The 23,696-nt window shown below is 40.9% G+C and overlaps 1 protein-coding gene across 1 annotated transcript in view; it reads right to left on the bottom strand.

Annotated features, from left to right (window-relative positions):
* RSPH14 (radial spoke head 14 homolog) overlaps positions 1 to 23,696 on the bottom strand; it is a 491,790-nt gene that overhangs the window by 38,236 nt on the left and 429,858 nt on the right. Inside the window, exon 4 of the mRNA XM_053701996.1 lies at positions 5,622 to 5,847. Within this exon, the coding sequence (XP_053557971.1) occupies positions 5,622 to 5,847 (226 nt within the window). The remainder of the gene's footprint in view (positions 1 to 5,621; positions 5,848 to 23,696) is intronic.

Here is a 23,696-nt window from a genome sequence, read left to right as displayed (position 1 = left end):
GGTCTGAACTGTTACCTTGGGCAGAGTTCGCTTGTAATAGTGCTATTAATGCTTCCTCCCAGTTATCCCCGTTCTTGGCGAATTATGGGTTTCAACCATCCTTGTTGCCCAATTCAATCATGTCTCAGGGTATTCCGGCTTTGGAGGAGCATCTCCGGCAACTCCGTTACACGTGGGTGCAGATTCAGGATTGCCTTCATCGTTCTATGCAGCGCCAAAAGTTCCAGGCTGATCGTAGGCGTCTGCCCGCGCCTTCCTACCAGGTTGGTGAGAGGGTTTGGCTGTCCTCCCACAACTTGAACCTTCGTATGCCTTCCAATAAACTGGCTCCCTGTTATGTTGGTCCTTTTCGAATACTCCGACGGGTCAATCCTGTGGCCTACGCACTTGACCTTCCTCCTGCAATGCGCATCTCCAATGTTTTTCATGTCTCCCTCTTGAAACCATTGGTTTGGTTTACCACTGTGTTGCCTCGTCCCTGTCCTGTCCTATTGACAACCATGAAGAATATGAGTTCAGCAGTATTATCAAATCTCGTATGTCCACGGGCCGCATACAGTATTTGGTTCACTGGAGGGGCTACGGTCCAGAGGAGCGTTCATGGGTTCCCTCCTCTGATGTTCATGTTGCCACCCTCCTCCATGCCTTCCATGCCCGTTTCCCCAATAAGCCTTTTGTCCTCCCGCGGGGGAGGGGTTGTTGAGGGGAGGGTACTGTCAGGGTTTTTTCCCTGCTTTGTTTGCCATGTGATGCTGGCAGCCATTTTACTCACCTCTTACTGAATCTGGTGCAGAGTGTCTGATGCTGCTCATTTCCTGCACGCCCTCTTATGGCCGGACTGGTGTACATCATCCGTGTGAGACAGGTTACAGTCTCAGAATTGTGATGTCATCACTTATTATTTAAAGGGCCTCTGTTCAGTATGCTTTGCCCTTGCATTGTCTCAGACCTGTTTGTGAGTTCCTGTGTATTACCTGGCTGTCTGACGTCTCTTCTGGTTCCTGATTCCTGGCTTGTTCCCGACTCTGCTGTTCTGCTTGTTCCTGATTCCGGCTCGTCTGACTACGCGCTTTGGCTCCTCCCCCGGCTCATCTGACTACCAGCTCTGGCTTTGACTCCTGGTTAGTTATTTGACTTGTGGACTTTTTATTATTTTTTGCTATTAATAAAGGTGTGATTATTTTTGCACTTCTCGTCTCAGTCTGATTCCTGGCACCCTGACAGGTACGAACCTCCATCATCAAGTTGCTGTCCTCAAGTTCATTTCAAGATGGCGACCGCATGGGAGGCAAGATTAGAGCAGGAACTGGCTCAGCGTTTTGCTAGACGGGATAACCTACTCCTCAGAATATACCAACGATCATTCCCAATAGATTGTGTGGAGAGCAATGTGTCGACAACAGAATGCATGGCTGCAGAAGAACATGGACCTCTACAACACCTTTAAGCAAAGATGGCGATCGACATGGATTGAGTATGGAGGAGAAGCTCCCATTTGCAGAAGATCTTCTGATACAACTGAAGGCGCGGGACCTACATCAAGCTGCACAGGATGGCAAATGTAATCTACATAGCAAGAAGGCTGTCCTGATTGATCACTGCTTGCAGGTAGTGCTGAAGGGACCAGTCGTGGCCGAGATAATAGCACAAACTTCCAGGCTGTCGGACAAAATTGCTCCTGTTCCTCCCGATACCGGTAAGCCAGCCGCAATTAACCCTGAGCATGAGATAGGTTTTTACGCTGACTTTGACATCACAGCCTTAGAGCAGACACCCCGCATCGTCAACTTACCACTGGCATATGGTGATATTGGGTCCCCTCAATATTTACATATAAAATCCAGACAGAAACACCATACCACGGTAAATACAGCGCAACTTACCACTTACGGGTTATCTCCCTTTGGATCTGATGTTAAGAAGGCTGTACTAGAACATTCAAATTTCACATGGCAAATACAGGAAAAAACAGTACACAAGAACTATCTCATCATCATACGGCAGTGGAAACCATGTATTTACAAAGAGACACTGCTTCGGCTGCAAATAGACATATGGGATTGACAAAACGCAACATTAATAAAAACAAAATTGTTTCTGTCTCTCCCAGATTGTAGGAACTAATGTTAATGTTCCCAAGAAGTTCTTTAATGTTTTGAAATATTATGTTCCGTTCTTATATGTGGATAACGTGTCTCCCAAGATGTTCAACTGATATTCATGTGCTCAGTGGAACTGTGGTCGCTAATATTTTCTTCTTCACCCAACACAAGTTTATTTCTATACTATGCCTTGTAAATGGATAATTAACTCACAGTAGATGTTTATGTTGTAGGCATTAACATAATGTTTAGAAGTGCAAACTTGATATTTACATGTTTGTTGAGGATGAGGTCATTGTCTTTCTAAGTTCACTTATATGCATATCTATATCACAAGTTACAAATGGGTTTTTGGCACGCAGCATTTGGCTGCATTATGGTTATCAATATAACATAGTGGACTGCCCTGCTCCGCATTAGCTTGCATTTATAGCATGTCTTACGGGACAAGCCATAATTTGTATATAATATTTTGTAATATTGCTACCAACAAATTAATACGTTCAGATCTGTTTCTTTGAAAGATACAAGAGATAATGGACCTGATAATTGTATACCTGCTCATTACACATCTGTAAGTAGGTTAACTTACGATCCATCACTGCCACCCCTTTTGAGAGACTCTTGCCTTTATTCTGTGGATCGCGGTCTGAGTCATAGAGGAGGTAAAAGAGATGACATCTGAGCCTAATTACCTTCAACAGATGGAACATATTATTACATTTAATTTCTCCTGGGTGGTACAATTAATAACCCTGATTCACTTACACATAATCTCAATGTCTGGGTAGTTAGAATTTCCCACTTCACATAGCTTGTGAGAGTTAGGAATGCCCAAGATTCAGTAGTATGCACATGTATAGCCCACAGTCCTTGGCATAGTCAACGGAAGAAGGAACATCATAGTATTTATTAAGCTTACTAGATTTTGGGGGGTTGAGCGCGAAAGAAGAGTCAGAGTCATCCAGAGTAGCCAGTACCTCCTTTAAAAGTAAACAAAGGTGTTCAAGCTTAAATCTGAAATTTACTTCTTCAGAATCAGTCAAAGGATTTACACTGTCAGAATCTGAGATCTCACCCTCAGAAGCTACCGAGGTATCCTCCTCATCCGACTTATGAGGGAGGTCAACCATCACAGAAGAAGATGGAACAGACACCTTACTAGCAGAAATATGCTCAGATTTCCTCTTGCGCTTGCCCGCAATGGTTAAAGCAGATAAAGCCGCAGATACCACAGAAGATATCTGTGCAGCAAAATCTCCTGGCAAATACACGCTTCCAGGAGGCTGAGAGGAACTGTAGGGTACTGTATGTGATACTATTGAGTCTTGGGATGTTTGAGGAGAAAGCTGTGACATATCCTGAACAGCATTATCCTGAGAGAAAGTAGGCTCAGAACAAAAGTAATTTCTCTTTAAATCTTAGGGTCTTTTCTAAACATGAGGAAAAAAATTGGATAGGCAAAACAATTTGAGCCGCCAAACATAACAATCATTTATCAAAAGGAACAGACTCCTGTTCAATATCCATAGCTGATAAAGTACCCAAAAGTAAGGAATGTCACTTTAAGAAGGATAGTAGTCCTTCAAAGCGCAAAAAAACGCTAAGCAAATTCAAAATAAAAATGAAAAATAAAAAATACACCTCTACACCTCAGTCAGTTGAGGTGCCCTACGTAACCTTCAGAAACTGCATGAAGTTAGGACACTCCAATTGGCCAGACGCAACTGAAGAAAAACTCAATAGGAATTGATGACGTCGTGGACTCACCATATCTTAGGAAAGAAAGTCCCATTATATTTTAGAAGATTAGTCAAATGCAGCGTTGAATATTGGCATACTTTACCATCACCAGGGCCGGATTGGGCTATTGGCATGCTGGGAAAAAATCCCGGTGAACCGGCACTGCAGAGCGGCCTGCGGCCGCCATGCTTTTGGGGCAGTCAGTGACAGTCAGACAGTAATTTTTAAAACAGACACAGTGACTGTCATCTGTGAAGCTAAGCAGCTGATCATCACTCAGAATGCGGCTCATCATATCATGCGGCTGCTCAGGAGTCCGGAACTGGCTCCAGCCTCCAATTGGCAATTAGGAATTTTTTTTGCAATTGATTCGCATCACTGAGCAGTGAGCACGCACAAGTCACAGACATCATCACGTTCACGTCGCTGCCTGCATACTATTAGCGTTGTTTAGTTCTTTTTGAACTTGTCACATTATCTTATCTGTCCTGGTCATTGTCAAGGCTGCTCTTATAATGATGTCTTCACATTTACCCTTATTATTAACATAATAAGGGTAAATACACACTCACATGGACAAACCTACATGAAATATCAGAATCTGAAAACACCTAATATTTCATGTAGGTTTGTCCAGGTGAGTGAGTATTTACCCTTATTATGTTAATAATATACATACATGAAGCTATCATTATAAGTCAATAGAAATGTTGCATGCTCAGAAGTACTTATTTGGGTGCCCAGCCAGCATTTACACATGTAGGGGTACAAACACTGGAAACTCCTAAAACAAAATGTGCTTTCTGTTTTTTTTTTGTTTCTTTTAACACCTTAAAGGGAGATGGGAATATAAAATGATAAATTGTGTATATAAAACAAACACTGCAATATACTTTTATTTTTCATTTTGTCTTCTTTTCCTGTAATTCCATTCTGAAATTATGAGCTTTTCAGTTCCTGTAAGAAATGGAAGTGCGGAACACTGTTATATTCCACACAGTCATTGGCTGTACACTCTAGTGACCTATGTATAACTGTCCCTATTTGGCCACAGCCGAGAATGTAACCTAAGTTACAACATGGCAGCTCCCATTGTTTTTTAGACACTAAAACTTTACAATTATTTTGTCAATATTTAAACAGCTAATGAAAAAAATACATCTACATGTTATTCTCAGATGAATCTTTTCTTATTATATGTGTGCCTATATCAGGAGGGCAGAGTTGGCTGCGCCGGTGGGAGGGGGGAGTGGCAGGGATGGTTTATACAACTTTCCAGGGCCGGTGTGATTTCCCAGTCTGGACCTGACCATCACTTTAAGCTCCAAAGAGCTTACAAAAATGAAATTGCCTTGCACCTGGCCTCAGTAACCCTATAAACAGCCTTGTTTGTGTGTGTGCGTATATATATATATATATATATATTATAGTTATTCTGGTAATATTAGCCGCACAACTGTCTAAAACATTTTTCATTACAAAACACACAAACTAAATTTGGTTGCTACCTTAATGCTATAATGCTTATAGTTATTAAGTTGATCTCTGACAATATATCATATAGTTTCTGCTTGTATTTCAATGCATGAAATCATTACTGACTATACAGAATGGTTTACTTTCTCAGAATTATGTTTAAAAAAAACCTTTTAAAATAATTATGGAACTTTAATTAAGAGCACAAAGCTAATTATCCACCTGCCGCAGTGTTGTCATTAATGCAGACAATGCTGCCCTCTTGTGGCTAAATTGTATTAGTGGAAGCACCGCTCTCACCTGATGCCCATGAGGGCGCAAGCTGCCTTCCTCCTGATGCCTACTGACTTATGATTAAGTTTATCTTTCAGAACGAATACAGCTCCTGAGTTGAGGGCCTGGGCAGTATCAGCTTTAAGACAGTAGTACAGTGTGTCCAGGATCAGCTCCTGAATCTCTTCCAGCTCACTGTTTAGCTTTTCAACTAGATGAGGTACCAAATCTGCATCCACCAAAGCAGCAGCACCTATAGAAAAGAAGGGAATTCTGTAAAAAGGCATACATTTTTGCTACCCCCCCTTGAAATCCAGTGTTAAATTGTCATGTAGATATGTTCTTAGTTGCAATTCAAGTGCCCCCCCAAAACTGTTCTCTATAAAGCACCCAGTACCGTATCTTATGAACAAGTTGAGCAACACATACTGTGTTAGAAATGTTATATTCCTTCTCGTGTACAAGTATTTGTTTCACAAACACTCACTATAAACTATTCTCACAAACCATATGAAGGACATGAGAAAAAAAAGAAGTATCTGAGTTTTGCAATAAAAAGCAACATGTCAATAGGCGGCTGAGAGACTTATGTGTGCAAGACAAGTTGTGTCAATGGCACAAGGTGGGTTGACTGAATAACTTACATATTTTTCCAGAAAATCTAAGACAATTTAAGATAGACATAATAGGGTTAAGGCTAAATTATTTTTGAACAAAGAAGTTAGTGATTCACAAATGGTGATGATCTATTGAAATATGCACCACACCGATGCTGTTCATGGATTTTATTTTTACTAAATCTGCTGGACCGCTCACAAAACTGACCGTAGAGGGAACAATGGCCCTATCCATAAAAAGTATAGGGCACGCTAAAAAATGTTGGCTTTGTTAAGACTTTGGTTATTTATTACCATACACTTATAATACCAGATAGCGCGCTTTTCTTTGTGCAAAGGATAACACAACCTGCTGGTCTAGAGCAGCAACTGACACTGATCCCATGTCAGTTTACACTCAGAACCGGCAGTTCTCTGCAGGTTCCAAGTGGTACATCTACTTATGTTTAACCCCTTTGGGCCCCATTACATATGCAGTGTCGCCCGCAAAAGCCGCCGCCGGTTTTTGTGCGGGTTCGGTATCCTATATACAGCGCTGCATATAAATGCGGCACGTATATTTCACCCGTCGCCTGCAATTTTTACTCCCATAAGCTAACATGGGACCGTGTCGTAAATAGGTATCCAATATCCAGCGCAAGGACTTACGTGGTGAAAATGGAGAAATCTTACTCCATTTTTACCTCACCATAAAAGGCAGTCGTAGCAAGCTTTGCGCTATGGTAGCACCGTAACTCACGAAAATGCCTGCACAAATAAACTAACACCTAACGTATGTGCAATGTCTATCTACCTGTCAACCGCAATCCCCCACAGCAATAACTAATAAAGTGTATTAACCCCTATATCCGCCATTAAACCCACACCGCAAGAAATAACTAAATTATTAACCCCTAAATTTGCCAACCCCAACATCGCAAACTACCTATTAAAACTATTAACCCCTAATCCACCATTAACCCACAACGCAATAAACCTATTAAAGTATTAACCCCTAAACCGCCAAAGCCCACAGCGCAATAAACCTATTAAAGTATTAACCCATAAACCGCCAAAGCCCACAATGCAATAAACCTAACCCCTAATCTAACACCCCCTAAATGAACTAAAATTACCTAATTTACAAAATACTAAAGTTACTATTAAATTAAAAAAACTAACACTACTTTAAAAATACAAATAAACTAAGTATAAATTAAAGGGACCGTCTAATCAAAATTCTGGAGTAGACTGTCCCTTTAAGCTACAATTACAGAAAATAAAAAAATCTAAGATTACAGAAAATAATAAAGAAAATTACCAAATTTTACAAAAATTATACCTAACCCCTTTGAAAATAAAAAAGCCCCCCAAAATAAAAATACCCCCTAATCTAATAAACTACCAGTAGCTCTTTAAAGGGCTTTTTGCAGGGCATTGCCCCAAGATAATCAGCTCTTTTTCAAGAAAATGCACAACCCCCCAACAGTAAAACCCCCCACCCCCCAAACCCCCCCCAAATAAAATAACACTATAAACCCTAAACTACCCATTGCCCTGAAAAGGGTATTTGTTGGGCATTGCCCTTAAAAGGGCATTCAGCTCTTTTACTGCCCACCCAATCTAAATAAAATAAAAAAAACAAAAATCCCTAAGTCTAACCCCCAAGTGGTCCTCACCAGTCCTGAAGTTCGGCGGAGAAGGTCCTGTTCCAGGGGGTGAAGTCTTCTTCCAAGCGGCAACCTCTTCTTTCTTCTTCCAGGAACCAGCCGGCGCGGAGGGGAGGGTGGAGCTGAAGACCGATGACCGTGGAGCTGAAGACCGGCGACCCTGGAACATAAGACCGGCGACCCTGGAACTGAAGACCGGTGACCCTGGAACTGAAGACCGGCGACCGCGGAGCCATGGAGCGTGAAGGATGAGCCAATAGAATTTCAGTAGCTCTTATCCTATTGGCTGATTTGAACAGCCAATAGGATTTCAGTAGCTCTCATCCTTTTGGCTGATATGAATTTGAAGGCTCAAATCAGCCAATAGGAATTTAAGGGATGCCATTTTTAATCGCGTACCTTGAATTCCTATTCAGTGTACAGCGGAGATCGTATGAAGAGGATCCTCCACGCTCCATGGCTCCACGGTCACCGGTCATCAGTTCCAGGGTCGCCGGTCTTCAGCTCCACCCTCCACTCCGTGCCGGCTGGTTCCTGAAAGAAGAAAGAAGAGGTCGCCGATTGGAAGAAGACTTCACTGCCTGGAACAGGACCTTCTCTGCCGGACTTCAGGACTGGTGAGGACCACTTGGGGGTTAGACTTAGGGTTTTTTAAGGGATTTTTTATTTTTTTATTTTAGATAGGGTGGGTAGTAAAATAGCTGAATGCCCTTTTAAGGGCAATGCCCAACAAATGCTCTTTTCAGGACAATGGGTAGTTTAGGGTTTTTAGTGTTAGGTTATTTTATTTGGGAGGGTTTGGTGGGTGGGGGGTTTTACTGTTGGGGGGGTTGTGTATTTTCTTGAAAAAGAGCTGATTATCTTGGGGCAATGTCCTGCAAAAAGCCCTTTTAAGGGCTACTGGTAGTTTATTAGAGTAGGGGTGTTTTTATTTTGGGGGGGGGGGGCTTTTTATTTTCATAAGGATTAGGTATAATTATTGTAAAATTTGGTAATTTTCTTTATTATTTTCTGTAATCTTAGATTTTTTTATTTTCTGTAATTGTAGCTTAAAGGGACAGTCTACTCCAGAATTTTGATGAGACTGTCCCTTTAATTTATACTTAGTTTATTTGTATTTTTAAAGTAGTGTTAGTTTATTTTAAATTTAATAGTAACTTTAGTATTTTGTAAATTAGGTAATTTGGGTTCATTTAGGGGGTGTTAGGTTAGAGCGGTTAGGTTAGGGCGGTTAGGTTAGGGGTTAGGTTTATTGCGTTGTGGGCTTTGGCGGTTTAGGGGTTAATACTTTAATAGGTTTATTGCGTTGTGGGTTAATGGCGGATTAGGGGTTAATAGTTTTAATAGGTAGTTTGCGAGTTTGGGGTTGGCGGATTTAGGGGTTAATAATTTAGTTATTACTTGCTGTGTGGATCCAAATAAAAATAGGGGATATCTATCAGCGCTAGCAGATTCCTATAGCTCCTCAGAACAAAGGGTCCCTAGCTGACCCTTAAGGTGTAGCTTTAAATAAAAAATGTTAAGGAGCGCCTAATGTGTAATAAGGCTGGGAATAATTTAATAAAATGAAATGAACATAAAAATAAATTGCAAGTGGTAAAATGTTTAGCTTAAAAACGCCCTAACTTAAAGAGTATGGCAAGGATTGTAAAATCGATAGTATGCAATGATAAACAATTTACACTTTTAAAATTTAATACATAGATAACACAGATATGGATAAAACTTGGAAGTAAACAATATTGAACAAGATATGAGTAAAAAAATGGGTGAATATGGTATCAATGGATTCCCATACACATCTTAGTGTGAAACCTGTAAAGTCTAATAAAAGTTCATGTGAGACCTGATACTGTCTAGTAGAAGTTCATCATATATGTGAATAAGAATGTCTAATAAAAAAAATAAAAGTTAATCAGTGGTGTGATATTCCTTTAAATAGTAGTGTAGACCAAAAAACAATCTTATAAAGTGCCTCGTGCTTAGTGACGTCCAAAAAGGAAAATAACATAATTTATGTAAGAACTTACCTGATAAATTCATTTCTTTCATATTAGCAAGAGTCCATGAGCTAGTGACGTATGGGATATACATTCCTACCAGGAGGGGCAAAGTTTCCCAAACCTCAAAATGCCTATAAATACACCCCTCACCACACCCACAAATCAGTTTAACGAATAGCCAAGAAGTGGGGTGATAAGAAAAAAGTGCGAAAGCATAAAAATAAGGAATTGGAATAATTGTGCTTTATACATAAAAATCATAACCACCACAAAAAAGGGTGGGCCTCATGGACTCTTGCTAATATGAAAGAAATGAATTTATCAGGTAAGTTCTTACAGAAATTATGTTTTCTTTCATGTAATTAGCAAGAGTCCATGAGCTAGTGACGTATGGGATAATAAATACCCAAGATGTGGAACTTCCACGCAAGAGTCACTAGAGAGGGAGGGATAAAATAAAGACAGCCAATTCCGCTGAAAAAATAATCCACACCCCAAAATAAAGTTTTAATCTTATAATGAAAAAAACTGAAATTATAAGCAGAAGAATCAAACTGAAACAGCTGCCTGAAGTACTTTTCTACCAAAAACTGCTTCAGAAGAAGAAAACACATCAAAATGGTAGAATTTAGTAAAAGTATGCAAAGAAGACCAAGTGGCTGCTTTGCAAATCTGATCAACCGAAGCTTCATTCCTAAACGCCCAGGAAGTAGAAACTGACCTAGTAGAATGAGCTGTAATTCTTTGAGGCGGAGTCTTACCCGACTCGACATAAGCATGATGAATCAAAGATTTTAACCAAGATGCCAAAGAAATGGCAGAGGCCTTCTGACCTTTCCTGGAACCAGAAAAGATAACAAATAGACTAGAAGTCTTTCGGAAATCTTTAGTAGCTTCAACATAATATATCAAAGCTCTAACTACATCCAAAGAATGCAACAATCTTTCCTTAGAATTCTTAGGATTAGGACACAATGAAGGAACCACAATTTCTCTACTAATGTTAGAGTTCACAACTTTAGGTAAAAATTTAAATGAAGTCCGCAACACCGCCTTATCCTGATGAAAAATCAGAAAAGGAGATTCACAAGAAAGAGCAGATAACTCAGAAACTCTTCTAGCAGAAGAGATGGCCAAAAGGAACAGAACTTTCCAAGAAAGTAATTTAATGTCCAGAGAATGCATAGGTTCAAACGGAGGAGCTTGTAAAGCCCCCAGAACCAAATTCAAACTCCAAGGAGGAGAGATTGACTTAATGACAGGTTTTATACGAACCAAAGCCTGTACAAAACAATGAATATCAGGAAGATTAGCAATCTTTCTGTGAAACAACACAGAAAGAGCAGAAATTTGTCCTTTCAAAGAACTCGCAGACAAACCTTTATCCAGACCATCCTCAAGAAATTTTAAAATTCTAGGAATTCTAAAAGAATGCCAGGAAAATTGATGAGAAGTGCACCAAGAAATGTAAGTCTTCCAGACTCGATAATATATCTTCCGAGACACAGATTTATGAGCCTGTAACATAGTATTAATTACGGAGTCAGAGAAACCTCTATGACTGAGAATCAAGCGTTCAATCTCCATACCTTCAAATTTAATGATTTGAGATCCTGATGGAAAAAAGGGCCTTGAGATAGAAGGTCTGGTCTTAACGGAAGAGTCCAAGGTTAGCAAGTAGCCATCCGAACAAGATCCGCATACCAAAACCTGTGAGGCCATGCTGGAGCTACCAGCAGAACAAACGAACGCTCTTTTAGAATCTTGGAGATCACTCTTGGAAGAAGAACCAGAGGAGGAAAGATATAGGCAGGATGATACTTCCAAGGAAGTGACAATGCATCCACTGCCTCCGCCTGAGGATCCCTGGATCTGGACAGATACCTGGGAAGTTTCTTGTTTAGATGAGAGGCCATCAGGTCTATTTCTGTAAGACCCCAGATTTGAACAATCTGAAGAAACACCTCTGGGTGAAGAGACCATTCGCCCGGATGTAACGTCTGGCGACTGAGATAATCCGTTTCCCAATTGTCTACACCTGGGATGTGAACCGCAGAAATTAGACAAGAGCTGGATTCCGCCCAAGCAAGTATCCGAGATACTTCTTTCATAGCCAGAGGACTGTGAGTCCCCCCTTGATGATTGACATATGCCACGGTTGTGACATTGTCTGTCTGAAAACAAATGAACGATTCTCTCTTCAGAAGACGCCACGACTGAAGAGCTCTGAAAATCGCACGGAGTTCCAAAATGTTAATGGGTAATCTCGCCTCCCGAGATTCCCAAACCCCCTGCGCTGTCAGAGACCCCCATACAGCTCCCCAACCTGTCAGACTCGCATCTGTTGAGATCACAGTCCAGGTTGGAAGAACAAAAGAAGCCCCTTGAACTAAACGATGGTGATCTGTCCACCACGTCAGAGAGTGTCGAACAATCAGATTTAAAGATATTAACTGTGATATCTTTGTATAATCCCTGCACCACTGGTTCAGCATACAAAGCTGAAGAGGTTGCATGTGAAAACGAGCAAAGGGGATCGCGTCCGATGCAGCAGTCATAAGACCTAGAATTTCCATGCATAAGGCTACCGAAGGGAATGATTGAGACTGAAGGTTTCGACAAGCTGAAACCAATTTCAGACGTCTCTTGTCCGTCAGAGACAAAGTCATGGACACTGAATCTATTTGGAAACCTAAAAAGGTTACCCTTGTCTGAGGAATCAATGAACTCTTTGGTAAATTGATCCTCCAACCATGTTCTTGAAGAAATGACACAAGTCGATTCGTATGAAATTCTGCTAAATGTGAAGACTGAGCAAGTACCAAGATATCGTCCAAATAAGGAAATACCACAATACCCTGTTCTCTGATTACAGATAGCAGGGCACCGAGAACCTTTGAAAAAATCCTTGGAGCTGTTGCTAGGCCGAACGGCAGAGCAACAAACTGGTAATGCTTGTCTAGAAAAGAGAATCTCAGAAACTGATAGTGATCTGGATGAATCGGAATATGCAGATATGCATCCTGTAAATCTATTGTGGACATATAATGCCCTTGCTGAACAAAAGGCAGAATAGTCCTTATAGTTACCATTTTGAATGTTGGTATCCTTACATAACGATTCAATATTTTTAAATCCAGAACTGGTCTGAAGGAATTCTCCTTCTTTGGTACAATGAATAGATTGGAGTAAAACCCCCGACCCTGTTCCAGAACTGGAACTGGCACAATTACTCCAGCCAACTCTAGATCTGAAACACATTTCAGAAATGCTTGAGCCTTCACTGGGTTTATTGGAATGCGAGAAAGAAAAAATCTTCTTGCAGGAGGCCTTACCTTGAAAACTATTCTGTACCCTTGAGAAACAATGTTCTGAATCCAAAGACTGTGAATCGAATTGATCCAAATTTCTTTGAAAAAACGTAATCTGCCCCCTACCAGCTGTGCTGGAATGAGGGCCGCACCTTCATGTGGACTTGGGAGCTGGCTTTTGCTTTCTAAAAGGCTTGGATTTATTCCAGACTGGAGATGGTTTCCAAACAGAAACTGTTCCTTTAGGGGAAGGATCAGGCTTCTGTTCCTTATTCTGACGAAAGGAACGAAAACGATTAGCAGCCCTATATTTACCTTTAGATTTTTTATCCTGAGGTAAAAAAGTTCCTTTCCCCCCAGTAACAGTTGAAATAATGGAATCCAACTGGGAACCAAACAATTTATTACCTTGGAAAGAAAGGGAAAGCAAAGTTGACTTAGAAGACATATCTGCATTCCAAGTTTTAAGCCATAAAGCTCTTCTAGCTAAAATAGCTAAAGACATATACCTAACATCAACTCTAATGATATCCAAGATGGCATCACAAATAAAGTTATTAGCATGTTGAAGAAGTTTAACAATGCTATGAGAATTATGATCTGACACTTGTTGTGCCAAAGCCTCCAACCAAAAAGTGGAAGCTGCCGCAACATCAGCCAAAGAAATAGCAGGCCTAAGAAGATTACCTGAACATAAATAAGCTTTCCTTAGAAAGGAATCAATTTTCCTATCTAAAGGATCCTTAAAGGAAGTACTATCTGCCGTAGGAATAGTAGTACGTTTAGCGAGAGTAGAGATAGCCCCATCAACTTTAGGGATTTTGTCCCAAAACTCTAATCTGTCAGATGGCACAGGATACAATTTCTTAAACCTTTTAGAAGGAGTAAATGAATTACCCAGATTATTCCATTCCCTAGAAATTACTTCAGAAATAGCATCAGGGACAGGAAAAACTTCCGGAATAACTGTAGGAGGTTTAAAAACCGAATTTAAATGCTTAGTAGATTTAGTATCAAGAGGACTATATTCCTCCATCTCTAATGCGATTAAAACTTCTTTAAGTAAAGAACGAATAAATTCCATTTTAAATAAATATGAAGATTTATCAGTGTCAATATCTGAGACAGAATCCTCTGAACCAGAAAAATCATCATCAGAAACAGACAAATCAGAATGATGATGTTCATTTAAAAATTCATCTGAAAAATGTGAAGTTTTAAAAGACCTTTTACGTTTACTGGAAGGAGGAATAACAGACATAGCCTTCCTAATAGATTTAGAAACAAAATCTCTTATATTAACAGGAACATCCTGAGTATTAGATGTTGATGGAACAGCAACAGGTAATGGTATATTACTAATGGAAATACTATCTGCATTAGCAAGCTTATCATGACATTCATCACAAACTACAGCCGGAGGGACAATTACCACAAGTTTACAGCAGATACACTTAACTTTGGTGGAACCAGCATCAGGCAGCGTTTTTCCAGAAGTAGCTTCTGATCCAGGGTCAATCTGAGACATCTTGCAATATGTAAGAGAAAAAAACAACATATAAAGCAAAATCTATCAAATTCCTTAAAAGGCAGTTTCAGGAATGGGAAAAAATGCCAATGAACAAGCCTCTAGCAACCAGAAGCAAATAAAAAATTAAACTTAAATAATGTGAGAAAAAAAGGTGGAGAAAATAATGACGCCCACATTTTTTAGCACCAAAAAATCCGCCCACATTATTGGTGCCCAAATGCTTTTGGCGCCAAGAATGACGCCACATCCGGTGACGCCGACATTTTTGGCGCAAAACGTAAAAAAAATGACGTAAACACGAACAACTTCCGCCGACAAGTATGACGCCGGAAATGACAAAGAATTTTTTTGCGCCAAAAAAGTCCGCGCCAAGAATGACGCAATAAAATGAAGCATTCTCAGCCCCCGCGAGCCTAACAGCCCACAGGGAAAAAAGTCAAATTTTAAGGTAAGAAAAAATGATTTTATTCATATGCATTATCCCAAATAATGAAACTGACTGTCTGAAATAAGGAATATTGATCATCCTGAATCAAGGCAAATAAATGTTTAAACACATATATTTAGAACTTTATATAAAAGTGCCCAACCATAGCTTAGAGTGTCACAAAAAATAAGGCTTACTTACCCCAGGACACTCATCTACATGTAGTAGAAAGCCAAACCAGTACTGAAACAAGAATCAGTAAAAGTGCCCAACCATAGCTTAGAGTGTCACAAAAAATAAGGCTTACTTACCCCAGGACACTCATCTACATGTAGTAGAAAGCCAAACCAGTACTGAAACAAGAATCAGTAGAGGTAATGGTATATAAGAGTATATCGTCGATCTGAAAAGGGAGGTAAGAGATGAATCTCTACGACCGATAACAGTGAACCTATGAAATAGATCCCGTAGAAGGAGACCATTGAATTCAAATAGGCAATACTCTCTTCACATCCCTCTGACATTCACTGCATACTGAGAGGAAAACCGGGCTCCAGCCTGCTGCGAAGCACATATCAACGTAGAATCTAGCACAAACTTACTTCACCACCTCCATGGGAGGCAAAGTTTGTAAAAACTGATTTGTAGGTGTGGTGAGGGGTGTATTTATAGGCATTTTGAGGTTTGGGAAACTTTGCCCCTCCTGGTAGGAATGTATATCCCATACGTCACTAGCTCATGGACTCTTGCTAATTACATGAAAGAAATTATAATATTATAATAAAAAATGAAAATCGAAAAAACTTGAAAAATATAAAATATAAAAATACAAAAAATACAAAAAATATAAAACGGTGTGTAAAAGGTGTAAAAAAGCTGTAAAAAAGCTCCAAAAACTCCAAAATAATTTTGTGAAGATCCTAAGTGTGAGTGATGTGATGACTCTTCAAGTTTAAAAAGCAGGTGATAAAAATCCGGAGTTATCCAAAAGAATTTTTCACACTCATTTATTCCTGAATACCTGTAAATAAAGATAATAACATAGTGCAATAAAGTTTACAATATAAATCAAAATAACTGAAATGAAGCTCACCATATGTGTCAACGCGTTTCGGCCCTATATCTGGGCCTTTTTCAAGACTATAATGTGGCTGGTGTATTTTGCTTATTATAATATGGGAAATATTACAGACAACTATGCGGTACAGCTATGGGGACCAGGTTCGTGCCCAGCTATGCGAACCTTTACATGGGAAGATGGGAATTCATATTCTGGGAGACCTGTCCAGCTGGCGAGGACCTGGTCCTTTACCATAGATACATTGACGATATCATAATGATATGGAAAGGCTCCACTGAAGATCTAGAACATACCATAACAGTGATGAATAACAACACTCATAATCTAAAATTCACGCATGAATATAGTACCACTGCTATAACCTTCTTAGATCTGAAGATCGAGATCAAAAACGGAAAGCTGGAGACCTCCACTTTTTTCAAAGAAGTTGACTGCAACAACTATATTCATAGTGATAGTTGTCACCACAAAAGTTGGAAATGTAACATAACTAAGGGACAACTTCTTAGGCTAAAGAAAAACTGCACTGACCCACAGATATGGGAGGAACAAGCTCTAGTTTTGAAAACTAGATTCATGGAAAGAGGATATGAAGAAAACAATCTTAACATCGACATAGAAACAGTAAGAAACAAAGACCGAAGAGAACTCTTGACATATAAGGGTAAAACTGATAAGAATATATGGGAAGGAGACAGATTAGATGTCCCATTTATTATGGAATATTCTGAAAACAGGTGTCTAATTGAAAAGATCATAGAAAAACATTGGTCAATACTTAAAGATGACGAGATTATAGGTGAAAAATTAGCTAACAAACCAAGGTTTCTATATCGTAAGACAGAAAATTTAAGAAGTATATTATCTCCTAGTGTTCCTCGTAGAAAGCAGTCAAGGGTGAAAGATATGTTCGGGAAAAAACATAATTTATGCTTACCTGATAAATTTCTTTCTCTTGTAGTGTGTTCAGTCCACGGGTCATCCATTACTTATGGGATATATTCTCCTTCCCAACAGGAAGTTGCAAGAGGATCACCCAAGCAGAGCTGCTATATAGCTCCTCCCCTCACATGTCATATCCAGTCATTCGACCGAAACAAGACGAGAAAGGAGAAACTATAGGGTGCAGTGGTGACTGGAGTTATAATTTAAAATTTAGAACCTGTCTCAAAAAGACAGGGCGGGCCGTGGACTGAACACACTACAAGAGAAATAAATTTATCAGGTAAGCATAAATTATGTTTTCTCTTGTTAAGTGTGTTCAGTCCACGGGTCATCCATTACTTATGGGATACCAATACCAAAGCTAAAGTACACGGATGATGGGAGGGACAAGGCAGGAACATTAAACAGAAGGAACCACTGACTGTAGAACCTTTCTCCCAAAAACAGCCTCCGAAGAAGCAAAAGTGTCAAATTTATAAAATTTGGAAAAAGTATGAAGTGAAGACCAAGTTGCAGCCTTGCAAATCTGTTCAACAGAGGCCTCATTCTTAAAGGCCCAGGTGGAAGCCACAGCTCTAGTGGAATGAGCTGTAATTCTTTCAGGAGGCTGCTGTCCAGCAGTCTCATAGGCTAAGCGTATTATGCTACGAAGCCAAAAAGAGAGAGAGGTAGCCGAAGCCTTTTGACCTCTCCTCTGTCCAAAGTAAACGACAAACAGAAGAAGTTTGTCGAAAATCTTTAGTTGCCTGTAAGTAGAACTTCAGGGCACAGACCATGTCTAGATTATGCAAAAGACGTTCCTTCTTTGAAGAAGGATTAGGACATAACGATGGAACAACAATCTCTTGATTGATATTCTTGTTTGAAACAACCTTAGGTAAAAACCCAGGTTTAGTACGCAGGACTACCTTGTCTGAATGAAAGATCAGATAAGGAGAATCACAATGTAAGGCAGATAACTCAGAGACTCTTCGAGCCGTAGAAATAGCCATCAAAAACAGAACTTTCCAAGATAAAAGCTTAATATCAATGGAATGAAGGGGTTCAAACGGAACACCCTGAAGAACTTTAAGAACCAAGTTTAAGCTCCATGGAGGAGCAACAGTTTTAAACACAGGCTTAATCCTAGCCAAAGCCTGACAAAAAGCCTGGACGTCTGGATTCTCTGCCAGACGCTTGTGTAAAAGAATAGACAGAGCAGAAATCTGTCCCTTTAGCGAACTAGCGGATAAGCCCTTTTCTAAACCCTCTTGTAGAAAAGACAATATCCTAGGAATCCTAACCTTACTCCATGAGTAACTCTTGGATTCACACCAATATAAATATTTACGCCATATCTTGTGGTAAATTTTTCTGGTAACAGGTTTCCGAGCCTGTATTAATGTATCAATAACCGAATCCGAAAACCCACGCTTTGATAGAATCAAGCGTTCAATTTCCAAGCAGTCAGCCTCAGAGAAATTAGGTTTGGATGGTTGAAAGGACCCTGGATTAGAAGGTCCTGCCTCAGGGGTAGAGACCATGGTGGACAGGACGACATGTCCACTAGGTCTGCATACCAGGTCCTGCGTGGCCACGCAGGCGCTATCAGAATCACCGATGCTCTCTCCTGTTTGATCCTGGCAATCAGTCGAGGTAGCAACGGAAAAGGTGGAAACACATAAGCTATGTTGAAAACCCAAGGGGCTGCTAGTGCATCTACCAGCACCGCACCCAGGTCCCTGGACCTGGATCCGTAACAAGGAAGCTTGGCGTTCTGGCGAGATGCCATGAGATCCAGATCCGGTTTGCCCCAACGACGAATCAGTTGAGCAAATACCTCCGGGTGAAGTTCCCACTCCCCCGGATGAAAGGTCTGTCGACTTAGAAAATCCGCCTCCCAGTTCTCCACGCCTGGGATGTAGATCGCTGACAGGTGGCAAGAGTGAGACTCTGCCCAGCGAATTATCTTCGAGACTTCCAACATCGCTAGGGAACTCCTGGTTCCCCCTTGATGATTGATGTAAGCCACAGTCGTGATGTTGTCCGACTGAAATCTGATGAACCTCAGTGTTGCTAACTGAGGCCAAGTTAGGAGAGCATTGAATATTGCTCTTAATTCTAGAATGTTTATCGGGAGGAGTCTCTCCTCCTGAGTCCACGATCCCTGAGCCTTCAGGGAGTTCCAGACTGCTCCCCAGCCTAGTAGGCTGGCATCTGTTACAATCGTCCAATCTGGTCTGCGAAAAGTCATTCCTTTGGACAGATGAACCCGTGACAACCACCAGAGAAGAGAATCTCTGGTCTCCTGGTCCAGATTTAGCAAAGGGGACAGATCTGAGTAATCCCCGTTCCACTGACTTAGCATGCATAGTTGCGGCGGTCTGAGATGTAGGCTCGCAAATGGCACTATGTCCATTGCCGCGACCATTAAGCCGATTACTTCCATGCACTGAGCTACTGATGGGCTTGGAATGGAGTGAAGGACACGGCAAGCATTGAGAATCTTTGATAACCTGGACTCCGTCAGGTAAATCTTCATCTCTACAGAATCTATAAGAGTCCCTAGAAAAGGGACCCTTGTGAGTGGTAACAGAGAACTCTTCTCCAAGTTCACTTTCCACCCATGCGACCTCAGAAATGCTAGAACTATCTCTGTATGAGACTTTGCATTTTGCAAACTTGACGCTTGTATCAGAATGTCGTCTAGGTACGGAGCCACTGCTATGCCTCGTGGTCTTAGTACCGCCAGAAGTGAGCCCAGAACCTTTGTAAAAATTCTCGGGCCGTAGCTAACCCGAAGGGAAGAGCTACAAACTGGTAATGCCTGTCTAGAAAGGCAAACCTTAGGTACCGATAATGATCTTTGTGAATCGGTATGTGAAGGTAGGCATCCTTTAAGTCCACTGTGGTCATATATTGACCCTCTTGGATCATGGGTAGGATGGTCCGAATGGTTTCCATCTTGAACGACGGAACCCTTAGGAATTTGTTTAAGATTTTTAAGTCTAAGATTGGTCTGAAAGTTCCCTCTTTCTTGGGAACCACAAACAGATTTGAATAAAACCCTTGCCCCTGTTCCGTTCGCGGAACTGGGTGGATCACTCCCATCACTAAGAGGTCTTGTACACATTGTAGAAATGCCTCTTTCTTTACTAGGTTTGTTGATAACCTTGACAGATGAAACCTCCCTTGTGGAGGAGAAGTTTTGAAATCCAGAAGGTATCCCTGAGATATAATCTCCAACGTCCAGGGATCCTGTACATCTCTTGCCCAAGCCTGGGCGAAGAGAGAAAGTCTGCCCCCCACTAGATCCGTCTGCGGAAAGGGGGCCCTGTCTTCATGCTGTCTTAGGGGCGGAAGTAGGCTTTCTGGCCTGCTTGCCCTTGTTCCATGACTGGTTGCCTTTCCAACCCTGTCTGTAACGAGCAGTAGTTCCTTCCTGTTTTGGAGCGGAGGAAGTTGATGCTGCTCCTGCCTTGAAATTACGAAAGGCATGAAAATTAGACTGTTTGGCCTTTGATTTGGCCCTGTCCTGAGGAAGGGTGTGGCCCTTACCTCCAGTAATGTCAGCAATAATTTCCTTCAAGCCGGGCCCGAATAAGGTCTGCCCTTTGAAAGGAATGTTTAGTAGTTTAGACTTAGAAGTTACATCTGCTGACCATGATTTAAGCCATAGCGCTCTGCGCGCCTGTATGGCGAATCCGGAATTCTTAGCCGTAAGTTTGGTTAAATGCACTACGGCATCCGAAACAAACGCATTAGCCAGCTTAAGGGTTCTAATCTTGCTCAAAGATTCATCCAATGGTGCTGTGCGAATCGCCTCTTCCAGAGACTCAAACCAGAATGCCGCTGCAGCAGTGACAGGCGCAATGCATGCAAGAGGCTGTAATATAAAACCTTGTTGAACAAACATTTTCTTAAGGTAACCCTCTAATTTTTTATCCATTGGATCTGAGAAAGCACAGCTATCCTCCACCGGGATAGTGGTACGCTTGGCTAAAGTAGAAACTGCTCCCTCCACCTTAGGGACCGTCTGCCATAAGTCTCGTGTGGTGGCGTCTATAGGGAACATTTTTCTAAATATCGGAGGAGGGGAAAAAGGCACACCGGGTCTATCCCACTCCTTGCTAATAATCTCTGTAAGCCTCTTTGGTATAGGAAAAACGTCAGTACACACCGGTACCGCATAGTATTTATCCAGCCTACATAATTTCTCTGGGATTGCCACCGTGTCACAATCATTCAGAGCCGCTAACACCTCCCCTAGCAACACGCGGAGGTTCTCAAGCCTAAATTTTAAATTTCTGAATCCGGATTCCCCGAATCAGAACCGTCACCCACAGAATGAAGCTCTCCGTCCTCATGTTCTGCAAATTGTGACGCAGTATCAGACATGGCTCTCGTGTCATCGGCGCGCTCTGTCCTTAACCCAGAGCTGTCGCGCTTGCCTCTTAACTCGGGCATATTGTATAATACTTCTTTCATAACATTAGCCATATCATGTAAAGTGATTTGTAAGGGCCTTGATGTACTTGGCGCTTCAATCTTACGCACCTCCCGAGCGGGAGACGAAGGTACTGACACGTGAGGAGAGTTAGACGGCATAACTTCCCCCTCGTTGTCTGGTGATAATTTCTTTATCGGTACAGATTGACTTTTATTCAAAGTAATATCAATACAATTGGTACACATATTTCTATTGGGCTCCACATCGGCTTTTAAACATAATGAACAAGCAGATTCCTCTGTATCAGACATGTTTAAACAGACTAGCAATGAAGCTAGCAAGCTTGGAAATTACTTCAATAAGTTTACAAGCAGCGCTTTTTTAAAAAACACAATTGAATAACAAAGAACTAGTTCAGTTATAGTCAACAATTCTTTAAATGTATTATTTAGCAGAGGATTGCACCCATTAGCAAAAGGATGATTAACCCCTCAGTACCCAAAAAACGGATATCAAATTAAGATTTAACGCTTTTATCACAGTCAAACACACTGTCACAGGTCTGCTGTGACTGATTACCTCCCTCAAAAACGAATTTTGAAGATCCCTGAGCTCTCTGGAGACGTCCTGGATCAAAGAGGAAGAAGCAGGAAGACTGTGCTAGAATTTTAACGGCGCAACAAGGCGCTAAAAAAAAGGTCCCTCCCACTCCTATTACAACAGTGGGAGACCTGATATAACGGTTTCTATGCAGAAATATACGTTAGCCGTGTGGAAAAAAATCATGCCCAAAAAGATTTATCACCAAAGTACCTCACAAAACGATTAACATGCCAGTAAATGTTTTAAAAAACAACATTTCAGATGCTGTGTAAAGTTATTACTAAGCCTGCTACCAGTCGCTTCTACTGCAGTTAAGGCTCACACATTATATCAGTATTAACAGTATTTTTTCAGTCAAATTCTAGTCCCTAGAAAATAACTCTACTGTGCATACATTTATCAGCCTGATACCAGTCACTACTACTGCATTTAAGGCTGTACTTACATCATACGGGTAACAGCAGTGTTTTCTTAGTCAATTCCATTCCCAGAAAATATTGCACTGCACATACCTCATTTGAGGGAGACCCCGCATGCTATTCCCATTTTCTGAAGTTACCCCACTCCTCAGAATGTCGAGAACAGCCAGTGGATCTTAGTTACGCCTGCTAAGATCATAGAAAATGCAGGCAGTTTCTTCTTCCAAATACTGCCTGAGATAGAAAAACAGCACACTCCGGTGCCATTTAAAATAACAAACTTTTGATTGAAGAATAATTAAGTAAAAACTCCAGCTCCTCTCGGGACCTCCTTCTTTGTTGAGGGTTGCAAGAGAATGACTGGATATGACATGTGAGGGGAGGAGCTATATAGCAGCTCTGCTTGGGTGATCCTCTTGCAACTTCCTGTTGGGAAGGAGAATATATCCCATAAGTAATGGATGACCCGTGGACTGAACACACTTAACAAGAGAAATATAAAAGGCTTCTTTCCCTGTAATACATATAAAGCCTGTGAAAGGGGGATCAAAACCAAAAGCTTCACGTCCCACATCTCTAAAACCAAATATGAGATCAAAGATCTCATTAGATGTAGTAACAGAGGAGTTATATACGTCATACAATGCAGTTGTGGCTTACAATATGTAGGCCAGACTTCAAGAAGTCTTAAAGATAGGATACGAGAACACCTCCTTCAGGTCAAACACAAAAACAAAGAAACCCCCCTATATAGACATTTCACTACACACCATCTATCTAGGTAATCAAAGAGAAATGAGCTATATTGGTATTCAAATAGTAAAACATAATTGGAGGGGTGGGAACTTTGAGAAAAAGTTGTTAACCGCTGAGTCCAAGTGGATCTTTGACCTTGATTGTTTATACCCCAGAGGACTGAACAACAAGGAGGACCTATCACATCTATTCAATCTTAACTAAATTAAGGCCATTCTCCCAATTTGAATACTGACATCTAGGGACAGTGTTGTATATATTATTGTTTATTATTATATTCCATTGGTAGGATGCATATTCACCATTGGCGTCTATGTCAGCATAGCCAAGT

Source organism: Bombina bombina, chromosome 2 (assembly GCF_027579735.1).
Source record: "Bombina bombina isolate aBomBom1 chromosome 2, aBomBom1.pri, whole genome shotgun sequence".
In the NCBI taxonomy this organism is placed as follows: Eukaryota; Metazoa; Chordata; class Amphibia; order Anura; family Bombinatoridae; genus Bombina; species Bombina bombina.
Note: the sequence above shows the minus strand (reverse complement) of the source record. Positions and strands in the feature narration are given on the sequence as shown.